At 38.3% G+C, this 14,531-nt stretch overlaps 1 protein-coding gene across 1 annotated transcript in view; it reads right to left on the reverse strand.

Annotated features, from left to right (window-relative positions):
- Positions 1 to 483: 483 nt before the first annotated feature.
- LOC126272076 (NADH dehydrogenase [ubiquinone] iron-sulfur protein 4, mitochondrial) overlaps positions 484 to 14,531 on the reverse strand; it is a 44,070-nt gene continuing 30,022 nt past the window's right edge. Inside the window, exons 3-4 of the mRNA XM_049974629.1 lie at positions 6,856 to 7,031; positions 484 to 867 (exon numbers count right to left, since the gene is read on the reverse strand). Coding sequence (XP_049830586.1) covers positions 690 to 867; positions 6,856 to 7,031 — 354 coding nt within the window. The 3' untranslated portion in view covers positions 484 to 689. The remainder of the gene's footprint in view (positions 868 to 6,855; positions 7,032 to 14,531) is intronic.

The raw sequence follows: 14,531 nt of genomic DNA on the forward strand, positions 1-14,531 counted from the left end.
CAGGAGCACACAGGGAGGAGGAGGAGGAGGAGGAGGAGGAGGAAGAAGAAGAAGAAGAAGAAGAAGAAGAACCTCAAACACCAAAGTGAAGGCGGAATAGGAGTGGGAAAAAAAAGACAGTGGAGAAAATGTTCTGACATTGGCGATTTGTCATATTTTGCAGTTATCTGATGACCTGGACTCTACACAATTAGTCTGCAATGATAAGGTTCCACTGTATTAATTCCACAAGTTAAGATAGTGTATCACGTCTGTGTGTTTATCGACAGTACTATACATTTCATCTCTTGAAAGTAGGTAATGGCCAGCAACCCAGCCTCAATTTATTAGTTTTCCCAACTGAATTTCTCTTTGAGAGACTCGACGATTTTTATTATTTGAAGTCTGCTGCTTGATTCTCTCCAATGACATGTTTGTTCCATCACATTTGCTTTGGCACACTGGTTACTGCATAAACTGACAAAAAATAAGGCAAGACAGCAATAAAGTTCAAAACAATTTTTATTTTACACACTCAATACACTGACATCTGGTTTTTCACACTGGAATACACGGTCTGAACTGATGATATATGCAACAGTTTCTATATTTTACAGAAATCACACAAAGTACATTATCATCTATTTAATTTCATACCATATAATTTTTCAGCTACATGCATCTGTGCATCAGTTAACAGTTTTAATAATTTACTTTGTTGAAACTCTTGTCCGCTTGTTCCATGAGAAATTGAAACCATAATTTTTGACCTTCGCTTGTTTTGGCTTTGGTTCCTCAACAAACCAACGCCAACCATTCTTTTCACAGAAACTTATTGCATCATCCTTGGACTGGAAGTCAATCTTCATGTTTGATAATGGGTCACCACTAGAGACGGAAAAAATATATTAATAGAGCATCTGAGAAAATACAGAATTAAATCTAAATTAGTTACCATCTACGAGCAAAACAATACATGTATATAGTCTCCATCAATGATGATGTCATTAGAGACAGGATGCAAATTTAGATTTGAAAGGAATAGGAAGAGGCCTTGTCCTCTGAAAAAACAATCATTAACCTAATTTAGGGACAGCATCAATCAAAAACTGGTAGGCTGGACAAGGAATTGAGTCCCATTAGTAAGAGAAAGTATTAAGATTTAACTTCCTGTTGATGATACCACCAAAAGAAACAGGGCAAAAGCTTGGATGGAGAAGGAAAATTAACTGTGCCCCTTAAAACAGAACCATTCCAACATTTATATTAATTTGTATAGGGAAACCACAGACATCCTAAATCTACATGGTCAGATAGAGATTCCAACACCATTCTTCCCAAATGTGAGCCTAGTGTCTGAACCATGGCATCACCTCACTCTCTTTGTCATGAAACAGCTAACAGTTAAGGCTATCTATAGCTCAGAAAAATATCCCAATAATCTATATTATGTGAAATGACAACTGGGATGAATATCTATGATAACTGAAATGGTTATGATTAATGACTTCGTCTTTGGGCATGGTTCACTGCGGACATTACTGATACTGGATAGTCCACAAAAAACTTAAGTGTGGATACTATATGCACAACAGGAAAAAAATGCCCTCCAATGTAAAAGGTGTCCCAAGAGAGTGGTGAAGATTCAGGGATATAACAGGAATGATCATTTGAAGCAAAAAAGTCAAGTAAACATGGGCTCTAAACTGCATTTCTTTAAGACCTATGAGCACTCCATCTTCAATACAGTGAAAAAATCTCTTCTACTGCAAGCTCTTTGCTTTTCATATACTGGGAGGAGGTAGTGCTGTCTCATCCAAACAAGACACAGCCAGGGCAAAAGCACCAAAAGCGCAAAGATGTGAGCTGGTACCGGTTCCATAGACACTCGCCACTTGTGCAAATTCCACCAGCACCATGGGCAGTGCTGAGCATGAAGATATCAACTTTTCCTCGGCCAATTGCCGGCCAAGTACAATCTGCCAATGACCTGACAACAACAGACAGAAACTGACTTGGAATATAGAAGAGCAACTCTCACCTACTTGGTTATAAATCATTGTTCACAGTTGACTTACACAGGGAATATTGCTTAGTGAACTCTTAGAAGTGAATAGACAGTTGTTATAAATTGCATTTGATATGTATTGTGAAGTTTATCTACGATTATTAGCACTTGGCCACTGAGACCCTTTTTTGTGCTGTATTACTTGCAGTGTTGCAGACTTCACTATTCGACAAGTCACAAAGGTAAGTAAACCTTTTTAACTCATTTGTGTGTCTTTGTTAGTAATTTGTTGGAGTGTTGTAGAATCTATCTTCTATCCTGTTACCTGGCCCTGGGGCATAACTGTGTAATATTGGCAGGGAGGAATTGTCTTAACGGTGTGCTGCACTACAAGCCATTCCGCAAACTCACAAACTCCGCCTACCATAACAACAGTGACAACTCGGCCCCCAGAGCAGTAGCAATGAGGCTTTTACAAAACTGAGACAAGGGTTTACAAAACTGAAAACAAGGGTTTACAAAAATCAGTATGAGCCAAAGCAAGAAAAAAGTCTAGTTAAGCATGGGCTCTGAAGCTACGAGCACTTGTTCAATAGAAGAAATGCCTTTCACACTTCACACTAGTGAAGATGAAGTGCTCACAGCTCTTAAGGTGTGCATTTTAGGGCCCATGTTCACTAGACATCTCTGCTTTGAATGATCATTCCTGTCCTACACCTGAAGATTGACCATTCTTCCTGTGTCACCTTGTAGATGATTAACACACTATCATGTAAGCAAGAGCTGAACAGATGGTTGCACCTCATTTTGGTCTGAAAGGAATTGCATGTGGAAAAATGCAATGTTGTCATCTTTGAGAGGGGGGAGGGAGGGAAGGAGGGGACACTCGATGTATTGTGTTAGTGATGGAGGTTGCCATTACTAACAAATATTTAAATATTTTGTTTCAGGAAACAAAGGAGTAATTATGCATGGACAATTGTACATATGGGTACTTTTTTCTTGGCATCTATGACCTCTAGTTCTGAATATAGAAATGCCTGAAGACTATGGACCAGCCGTACTACACGTTCAATAAATGTCAGGCAGACAAATCAAATATCACTATGTACAGGAACACTGTTGATGCCTTTGTTGGACTTCATGCATCATTTCACTATGTTCATTTCTTTATGGTAAAATGGGAGATGAAACTGTTAAATTTACATCCTCAGCGATTTTTGTTTTATGGGCATTAGGCCATGCTCCAATACGTAAAAAATTGCCAATGATGTGAATGGAAACCATGAGAGCCTACATTATATGAATAGAGCACTTAATTATCATTTACTTCCAAATAACAGTTGTGCTTTTGTTGATGCTCAGCAGAAAAAGGAGAACACAATTATAAACATTGTGTAAGTAAGGGTGAGGCCTGTCCTGTCTGTACCCCTGACGGCAATCTGTATGTAGTCAGTCTTCTTTCCTCCATTCCCTTCAACTGTCTCTAGAATTAGCCAAAACTACAGCAACAAACTTCAAGGAGGATGTAGAATGTGTATTAGGGAGAAAATGAAGATAGGAACCCAAATCCAGAAAAGCCATCCAATAATGCTACAGTGCATTGAAGTGTTGGTGCTGGCACCTGTATATGTATGTATATACAAGGTGATTCCATGATGACTGTTTCGTTTGGTTTTAGGGCGAAAAAAACAAATGGGGTCATACACACCCAAGTCAAAACTATAGAACACGAAGACAGAGAGGAGTTAAAAAATGACTATACATCAATCCCAAGTGATGTAAGATAACACAACTAAAAACAGGGACATGGAGAAAGGGCTATGAAAGACACCGTACAGAAACGGAGATCCAAAACTAAAAATTAAATGGCCTTCACTGTATTGCTACGCCGGATGAAAAGTACAATTCAGTCAACAGCCAGTGCGCCCTTTGCTAAAATGGCCGATAACTCAGGCCGCAAACCCAAGCAGGAACGTAAACTGTCAAAAAAAAAATGGCCATTCTGTCAGGAAAGGATGGACAGTTAAAACTTGGTGCAATATGCACAAAGTGTTGGGGGAGCACCACTTAACCAATGACGATGGCCAATACACAACCTAGTTAAAAAAAACTCCTCCCGATGAAAGGGCCAAGAGGGGGTCATCCAAGCCACTGGGAGAGGCTTAATAATGTGGAGTTTATTCCCATAAAGGGAGGACCAATGGCGATGCCAAAGTGACACCACCTGTTGACAGACAGTGACACATATATCATCGGAGATAATATAAGAACTAGTGGGCTAAGGTATCAGGACTGCAGCCTTGGCAGCAGCATCAGCAGCCTGTTTCCTGGCATACCAACATGACCAGAAACTCACAGTGGCTCCATCAAGAGTGAGAAAGTGACAGTTTCCCTGGACCCATTGCACTAAGGGATGGGCACATGACAACGCACAGAAACTTTGAAGGACGCTGAGAGAGTCGGAGCAAAGGACACATCTGAAATGCTTGTGTTGCCAGATATACTCCATGGCCTGATACAGAGCGAAGAGCTTGGCTGTAAATACCAAGCAGTGTGCTGGAAGACAATATGGAAAAACGGTGACACCAATACCAAAAGTCATGGATTCCACAAACGCTGCTCATGTGTAACCACATTTGGGCTTTTACATTTGACATCATCAAAGTTCTAGGTAGTCAGCTACACGTAGCATTTCTTGACTTTCAAAAAGCATTTGCTTCATTACCACACAAATGCTTATTAACAAAACTAATATTATATGAGGTATCAAATGACATATGTGACTGAGTGAAGGATTTTTTGGTATGGAGGAAGCAGCATGTTATCTTGGATGAAGAGCTGTCAACAGATGTAGAAGTAATTTCAGGTAGAAATTTCATGGCAAACTAAAACTGTGTGCCAGATGGAGACTTGAACTCAAGGTCTTGTGAGGGAAATTGCTCTACCAGTTGAGCTACTCAAGCACGACTGATGACCCATCCTCAGTGGTTTACTTCCACTAGTACCTCATCTCCTAACTTCCAAACTTCATCAAAGCTCTTGTGAAAAACTTGCAAGACTAGCATACCTAGAAAATGCCCCTAGTTTTGTCTGGCACACAGTTTTAATCTGCCAGGAAGTTTCATACCAGTGTACAATCCACTGCAGAGTGAAAATTCACCCCAGGGAAGTATGTCAAAACTCTTGCTGTTCATATTACATTTAACAACTTGTTATACAATATTAAAATAGCTTCAGACTTTTTGCAGCTGCTGAAGTTATTTATAATGAAGTACTATCTGCAAAAAAACTGTACATTAATCAGTCAAATACTGGTAAGATTTCAAAAAGAGGGTAAGATTGGAACTGAACTGAGATACTCAGATCTGAAGTGGCAGATGCTTGTTAACAGACAGCAAGAATCCTGAAAAAGCATACTTACAAAGTTCCAGGAACCAGTATTATGTGAGGAATCTAGGAATACTCTACAAATTGCTACGTATCATTGTTATAGGGATCACAATGGCAAGATTAGACTAAGTACAGTAAGCACTGAGATATTTATTTATACAATCTTTCTTCCAAGAACAGAGCAGGTAGATATCCTAATACATGGTACAAAGGGAAGTAATCTCTTACAAACACTTCATACTGGTTTGCAGAGTATTCATGTTATATACAATTTCCTCAGGAAGCAGACGGCAGTTATAAAACTCAAAAGACATGAAAGGGAAGCAGTAGTTGAGAGTAAGACAGCGTTCAAACATTTCCCTGATGTTATTCAATCTGTATGTTGAACAAGTTGTGAATGAAACCAAGTAGAAATATGAAAAGGGAATTAAAGTTCAGAGAGAAGAAGTAAAAACTTTCTGGTTTCCTGATGACACTGTAATTTTATCAGAGATAGCAAAGAACTTGGAAGAACAGACAATGGTCTAGAATGAAATTTCACTCTGCAGCAGAGTGTGTACAATTTTGAAACTCCCTGCCAGATTTTAACTGTGTGGATTTCTAACCTGGGATCTTTCCCTTCTGTGGGAAAGTGCCCTACTGACTGATCTAAGGACAACTCATGACCAGCTCTCATAGCTTTACTTCTTCCAGTGCCTCATGTCCCATCTTCCAAAGTTCACTCAAGTTCTTCTGTACACTTTGTATGAATAAAACTCAATATAAGCGACATTGTTAAGAAATGGCTTAGCTATAACCTAGGGGATTGTTTCCACATGACACTGCGTAACGAAACTTCACTCTGGAACCAGTCTCCTAAGTTGAGGCTAACCCATGTCTCCGCATTAGCCTTTCTTCTGGGAGTGCTAATCACACAAGGTATGCAGTAGATTTTCTGTGAAGTTTAGTGTGCACAGTTATGGCTGCTGTGAAATAAAGAAGAAGAAATTACCCAACAGTAATGACTCTTCATATTTATGAGTCCACTGTATCTCCATTGCTACTTTTATTGATTATGTGACATCTATTAATCTTCTTTATAGTTCTTTTCCTTTCTTGTTATACTTCTACAGAATATACATTGCTATACCTTTTTTGTCAGTCCTGTTTGCCACAAAATTAATAGTTGCTGCATACAAAGAATGTTTCTCCACTTCCTATTTTTCCAATTAGTTAAGGTAAAGTATATGTAAACAGATACATGTGAAACAAAATATCTCATTTCCTCTTAGTATAGAAACACAATAACCAGATTTTGAATATAAATTTCAAGATCTCTTAGCACTGACAAAATAATGTCTGAGGGTTGATTTACATTTTGACAAATCCAGCTTCCATGCACAGGTTCCACATAGGAGAGGGTCTGGTAACTGTACATTTTGGAAAAGGAAATTAGGAAAGATCTAATGCAAAGAACTACATTTAACAATACTTACGTAGATGCCCAACCCATAAGGGGGTTTTCCCATCTCTCACGTGTTTCAAACTCCATCTCCCAACGGTGGGTATTATCTGTGCCAGACTGCATTGCATTTTTTGCAGGCATGTAAATCCTCACTAATCGCGTCTTGATGTGCTCTTCAGGGACCCCAGTGATGACAGAAATGTCAGCCTAAACATATTATCAGTGTTCTGTAATTATGAATGGAAAAACATGTGATAGTTTCAAGTCACTTATAAAAGCAAGTAAAACTTTCAGATAGAGCTGGTCAAGACTTTCAGACAAAAAACTCTGGTGCCAATGTAGTAATTTAAAACTGCCAGTTCTACATCCGTCATGAGTTACTTTCCACTCCCTCAATATGCATCCTACATCTGCATCATTGTAAATAAAAAGGACAATGCACAGTTTCCTGCAGCTGAAAAACACAGAAAATAAACTTCATGAATATTGGATAATTTTGTTACAGGCATGAATAACAAACATTTTTTTACAGGGTGATAGTTTGAGAGAAAATGGAACCATATAGGAAGTCAATACTGTACTTGCCATGGAAAAAATCATTAACAATATATAGTAATGAAAACAATATATGTGGTAGAGAAGAGGAAGTACATGTCAGTGTTGGTAGTATACACACAATCAATTAATGAACGTTTATTCTGTTGTAAACCATCTGCAATGTGTGCATCAAATAGTCTCAAATCTGAAGAAAAGTGGACTTACATAAGTGTGCATACCCATTAGACTTGCAACATACACAGCCTCATGTTTTTTGCATAACGGTCATAACATGCGATGGCAAACAGTTGCACCATATATTAGGTAGTTGCACAAGTTCGTAGTGTTTTTGTTTTGCATGTTGGTATTACAGTTGTTATGGGCTTTTTTATTGATTGTCATTTTTTACTTGTTGCATTTAGATTAGATTAGATTAGTTTTTCATTCCATAGATCCGTATTGAGGAGATCCTCATGGATGTGGAACATGACACTTTTTTAACAATACAATACATCATTTGTTTCTATTAAAAAATTCGTCAACTGAGTAGGAGGAGTTGGCCACTAGTAAGTCTTTCAGGCTGACCTTTATTTTAAACTAAATTTTTTATGTTTGCTGGCAAATTATTGAAGATGAGTGTTCTTGAGTAGTGGACCCGTTTTTGAACTAAAGTAAGTGCTTTTAAGTCCTTGTGCAGATCATTTTTGTTCCTGGTATTGTGTGTATGAACTGAGCTGTTTGTTGGAAAAAAGAGATATATTATTTAGGACATATTTCATTAAGGAGTAAATATACTGAGAGGCAGTAGTTAGTATACCCAGTTCTTTGAAGAGGTTTCTACAGGACGTCCGTGAATTTACTCCACAAATAATACGTATTACACGCTTTTGGAATCTGAAAACTTTTGTATGACTTGAAGAGTTACCCCAAAATATTATACCATATGACATTATGCAATGAAAGTAGGCAAAGTATGCAAGCTTTTTCACTTTTATGTAGCCTATGTCTGCTAACACTCAAATTGCAAATACAGATTTGTTAAGGTGTTTCTGCAGTTCTGTGGTGTGCTCCTCCCAACTGAACTTGTAGTTACCATTGCTATTTAAGTTTACATATCGTCATTTGGAGACAGCGAGTACACCTACAGACAACAGAAAATTAAGTGCAAAGTGAAGAAATCAGAGCATTTCCGACATTCTTCTGTTTAAGTTCAATAGTTGGGTGACAGAAGTGGAGGCAGCCAGAAACATTTGTGCCATGTATGGGGATAATGCCACAGGACACAGCACAGAAATAAAATGGTTTTCATGTTTGATGGAGGACCATTTCGACATTAGTGACTGAAAAAGTCCTGGCAGACCTTCGGGATTTGAGGAAGATGATTTAAACACATTAATGAATGATTATTCAAGCCAGTCTACTTAAGAACTGGCAAATGTGATGAGTTGTGCTCATTCCACCATTATGTGATATTTGCATGCAATGAGAAATGTTCAAAAATCAGGTGTATGGGTACTGCATTCTCTAAGCCAAAATCACAAAAATTAGCACACTGCCATAAGTCCATCTCTGCTTGCTCACTTTCAACTAGCTCATGAACAACACCAACCATTCCTAACCTGTATCATTACTGGTGGTGAGAAATGGTGTCTTTATCCTAACATGAGGAAAACAAAGGAGTGGCTGAGCCCAAAAAAAGCAGCAACCCCGTGTACAATGACCTACACACAGCCAAAATAGATAATTTACGCATCTGGTGGAACAGCTTCAGTGTGGTGTACTATGAATTGCTTCCCCGAAGTGTAACCATCACTGCTGACATTTACTGTCAACAAGTGAGACATCTTGCAGAGACAATACAAGAACAATGGCCAGGACGACTGCTTGAAGTGATACTGCTCCATGATAACACCTGCCGGCATTTTGTTAGACACCAAGAGGAGTTGGGTTGGGAAATCATTATGCACCCACCTTATTCACTTGATCTTGCACCCTCAGATTTTCACCTTTTCCACTCCCTATTGAACAACCTTCAATGTGCCCCAAACATGGCTCGACGAGTTCTTCCTTCAAAACCACATGATTTCTACAGTCACAGAATCTACAGTCACATTGACAGACAGTTGCAAATAGTGAAGGATAATACATTATGGATGACTAAAGTCTCCATTATGTGTGTCTGTTGTGTTTATTAAACTCATGTAAAAATTCCACAAACTTATGCACCAATCCAATAACATGACAGCAAAAAAATCCATTGGCTTTCCAGTAAAGTGGAGTTTATCTGTCTGGAGAAAAGTCACTAACAATCAACACTGAGCTACAACACATGCTGATAAAGAACAAAAGTTTGACTGTGTATGTACGTGCTTACAACACAATTCTTCCTCTACACAGTGTGTGGTGGCCTTCATTCAAACCATTGTTTTTGTTACTGCTATTATTATTGTTTGGGTAAAAAATGCACATCATTGTTATTAATGTCTCATCCGAGTCAATACAGTGGCAGTGTTTGACAATTAATCTAAAAAAGCAATAAATTAATAAAAACATCATAGAAGGGAAATGCACAAAAATTATCTATATATAACGTATGATAAAAAATAATGGGAATCTTTCAATTTTGGTTTTTGAATATTTAGTTTACTATTGAGAGACAGAAATGTTATATGTGCTTTTGAGTGGTCAGCGAATTCTCACCTACAAAAAAGATGGATCAAAGAAATTGCATCACATTTTGCTTGAAAACTGGAGTAAAGTGCAACAACACATTTGAAATGTTGACTTTGGCTTTTGGTGAATCTACTATTAGTAAGTCAAGAGTTTAGGAGTGGTACAAATATTTCAAAGATGGTCATGAAGATGTTGAAGATGACAGCTGCCCTGAATGCCCTAGCACATCAGTTACTGATGACAATGATGAATGGTAATGAAAATGGTTCTGAAAAATCACCAAATCTCTATCAGCAACATTGCTGATGATGCCAACATATCCTTTGGCTCATGCCAAACAATTTTTTTTCGGAGTTTCGTGTATGAAACTTGGAGCAGAGAAGTTTGTTCTGAAATTGTTGAATTTCAACCGAAAGTGATGTAATGTGCACATCACTCAGAAATTGGTGAATGAAGTCAACAACGATCCAGAACTTCTAAGGAGGGTTGTAAAATGTGACAAAACATGGGTGTACGGGTATGACATTGAAACCAAGGCCCAATTGTCCCAATGAATATTGCTTGGAGAGCCAGGACTGGAAAAATTTTGACAAGTTCAATCACATGGTGTATCATGAGTTCCTGCCTTACATTCATACAGTCAATGAGGGATTCTTTCTGGAAGTTTTACATCCTTTTTGTGAAGCAATCTGAAGAAAACTGTTGCCTCAGCCACAGTATGCACCACATGTTGCCCCCTGCAACTTCTTCCTATTCCCGAGGATGAAGAGAACAACTGCAGGATGCCACGGTGCTACAATTCATAATATAAAAATATATTCACTGAAGGAGTTGAACACCATAATGAAAAATGAGTTCCGGAAGTGCTTCCAACATCAGAAAAAGTTCTGGCACAAGGGAATGATGAAGGGAACTACTTTGAAGGGGATAAAGTGGATGTTGTTGAATAAATAAAGATTTTTCAGAAAATCAAAAATTCCCGTTGCTTTCTGATCACACCTCATAATCCACAAGATGTTTAATATCAGGCTGGTTGGTTAAATTAAGTTGACAACCAAACAAAGTGTTCCTTCCCAAAACCATCAAAAACCTAAAAGGTTGAAAAATTTAATATATGCTCAACGATTGTTTGTTCTCATTAGCTTTGAGGTCAAGTATTTAGCCAAACAATGAAGTACTTTCTCATGTGTGAATTAGGTGCACTCATTAAAAATGGAAAATACGGAAGTTCGTACTTCAGAAGCACCACACACTGCCAGAAAGTGAATGATATATCAGAGATACTGTCCAATCTCGAGGTGTGTTAATAAGCTGTCACACTGCTTCAGGATCTAGAAGGAAGTACGGCACAGCTGGATGCTGTTTCACTAATCATAGTCTATTGTCCCTCACTTGCACCAATTTCTCTTCTGATTGTCATATGGGCACAAGCAAGAGTGAGCTTAAAGCATGTCAAGCAACACACTACTATTTGGGGTAGGAGGCTAGCCTCTTGCTTCCTCAAAGCTTCCTCTAGGTTGTGAGCAGCGCCTGTATCTTAATTTATTTTGTCTGTACCTAACAGAACATGCAATATTTCCTTGTCTAATTAAAGAAGGCTGACCTGGTACAATTTTTATGCTGGATACTCAGGGAATCTAAGCAGATGAGAAATTTCATACCTGGAACATTCCTTATTTGCTCCAGTGCCCTCAAAAGCATGGTTATCTCTGGATCAAAAATACTGAATCTGTTTGGTAAGCAGATCTTAATGCTGCAGCTGGCATGCTGCTTTTCCAGAGTTAGAGGTGGAGTAAAATGTTGTATCATTGCCCACAAACTGTGAGGTCTGAATGTTCATCTTTATACTGAAAATTATGTTGTTAATAGTAGCAGAAAACAAGGTACTGCTCACCGCACTTCCTTGAACTATACTGATCTATCAATTACTCAAATGAAGTCAGATAAGACTTCCTTAACTCCATTAGTGCAAATAGTGTCTAGGAAGAAGGAACCACACAAAGATGGGAAGATATCTTCAGAGAAACCACTGATGGAGCTATCTGAGTACCACTGTAGGCCCTCAAAAGATAGAAAAAAAAATACTTGTGAGCAACACCCCTTTTACACAGCTGCCTTAAGCATATTTAGGCATCAACATGGAATGATATCTTCTGAGTCCATGGCCCATAAGCCTTTGAGAACACAGACAAGATGTCAGTTGTCTTATATGGTTCAAAGTCTTTCCTAGGCAGCTTATGAATACAATCGTACAATAACCACTTGAGCCCTTATAGTTTATGTTGGGTTTAAAAAGAGAGACTAAGATGGTATCCCGCCCACAAGTCAGAGAAGTGTCTCCCAAATTTGGCTGAACAGGAAGAAGAGGATTTCCTTTGAAACCCAAGTTAGTTGCAGCAATGTTTTACACCTTATCATGATCAGATGCTGCACCAGGAGCCACAGACAATGCCAAAACCAGTAACCATATGGAAAACAGGCTGCTTTAGTCCTTAGCTTGGGCCCCTTTCCCAGGAACTGTTTGCACTGACGGCTGTAACTTTGCTGACATTGGCAAAAATTAGGGGAAAACTTTTCATTATTTTCTGTGAAGTGCCTCTCACGATTGTCTGGAGATCACTGTTCCACATTAAATCAGTAACTGAGCATCTCCCATCCTCCTGATAGTCTCCTACATCACAATGGATTTTGCAGGATTGTTTGTCATGTTAAAGAACTCTTGTCTCCACCTCTCCCTGCTCTCTTTCACAATTTGACCTTATTTAACACCCCCTGCACAAAACTTTCCATGGTACTCTGCACTTGGTCGGCATTTGAGCCTGTACTTAGCAGTACACCTACTCCTGATTACAGAGGAGCACACTCCACTTTAATAATGCATCACCAACGGCTTAGTGAGTTGAAAATGTAATGTGACACACCCATTCCCAGACACTGTTCGAATGTTGTAACACAGCCAGTTGGCAGTACATTACCCAGCTAGCCTTACTGTGCATCTATTTAGTCGGCACTGTTTTATCTGTTTGGTGTACCCAGATTGATAAGTGGTCAGTTGAGTGCAAATCATCAATTTCTTCTCACTGAGAACTGTTAGTGAGAGCTGGTGCTCATAGAGAGTAATGGCAGAGTATCAACCCGTGACACTACAGAAGTGTGCTGACACAGCATAGCATATGTAGTTCTTGACAACTCAACCCCTTGAGCAAGTAGAGTTCAAGAAATCATGCTCTAAATTGCCACCTTCTGCAACACACCTGGTTTTATGCTTCCAACACCACGAAGAGCACACCTAGAATTAAATAGAATGTAGCCACCAAAACAGAAATAAAAAAATAATGTGAAGTTACATTTTAGGCAATAAATAAAAACAGAGTTGTTGAGATGACAAACATCAGTGGTGAGTTTCTGGCCAGCTATGGATAAATACGGGCAGTTTTCTTTTTGTTTTGAGCATATCTCTGCTTTTTGTTTCATGCTGACATACAACAATCACAAGGCAAGTCTACGAAAAGCTTGAGAGATAAGGAAACTAAACAGTAGAATGTAACTTGTAACAACTTTTATACTTCTTAAAATTCAGGACAGTAGCTGCTAAAAAGGATACTGGTGATATTCGAAACAAGAACTTGCAGAACAACTTCCAGAAGAAACAACAAACAGTAGTTCATAGTACATCATTTTACTTCAGATATTATGCCAATGTGGTCAACTGTATCAGTTTTAAAAAAGTTAAAATTTTATTCTAACAAAAGTAAATGCGCTGTTATCACAATCATCTAACAAGTATTTATACCCATAAACAAAAGACAAATAGACGGCCAATAACCATTTATTATATCATATATGATGTTTCCACATATATGGGAATATATTTGCATATTCCCAATTGGACTGCAAACAAATCATTGAGAAGGAAAGTATTCTTGAACCACTCATAAAGCAACACACTGTGATATGAACGCAATTTTCAATATCAGATGAATCAACAAAGATTGTCAATAATATTCAACAGACTGACCTTGGTATTTTAACATTGTAGCAAGCAACAACATGAAAACCTATAAATTATGCCAACTGTGCATTCTGTAAATCAAATAATAATGATAAAATAAACTTACTAAGATGATAGTGCAACAGTTATACTTAAATTAGAAGATTTTCCGTAGTGTAAGATCCAGAGTCCTGTATCAAAGGTTGCAGGTTTAACATAGAGGACAAGGGTAGATCTATGAAATATTGGTGTTAGAGCTGTAAACTGCCAGAGCTGTGATGAGAAAGAACAAGAGAAAATGACAATATTATAAAAAGGCTAGACTGCTACTCACCATTTAACAGAGATGTTGAGTCGCAGACAGGCACAACAAGAAGACTTAACAAGTTTGCTTTCAGCCAAAAGGCCTTCTTCCGAATTAGACCTCACAAACATGCATTTGTACAAGTGTATCTCTGCTACACGTGACTACTGTCTGGCTCCTGAGACCAGACTTGTAAACAGTC

Source organism: Schistocerca gregaria, chromosome 5, assembly GCF_023897955.1.
Source record: "Schistocerca gregaria isolate iqSchGreg1 chromosome 5, iqSchGreg1.2, whole genome shotgun sequence".
Taxonomy (NCBI): Eukaryota; Metazoa; Arthropoda; class Insecta; order Orthoptera; family Acrididae; genus Schistocerca; species Schistocerca gregaria.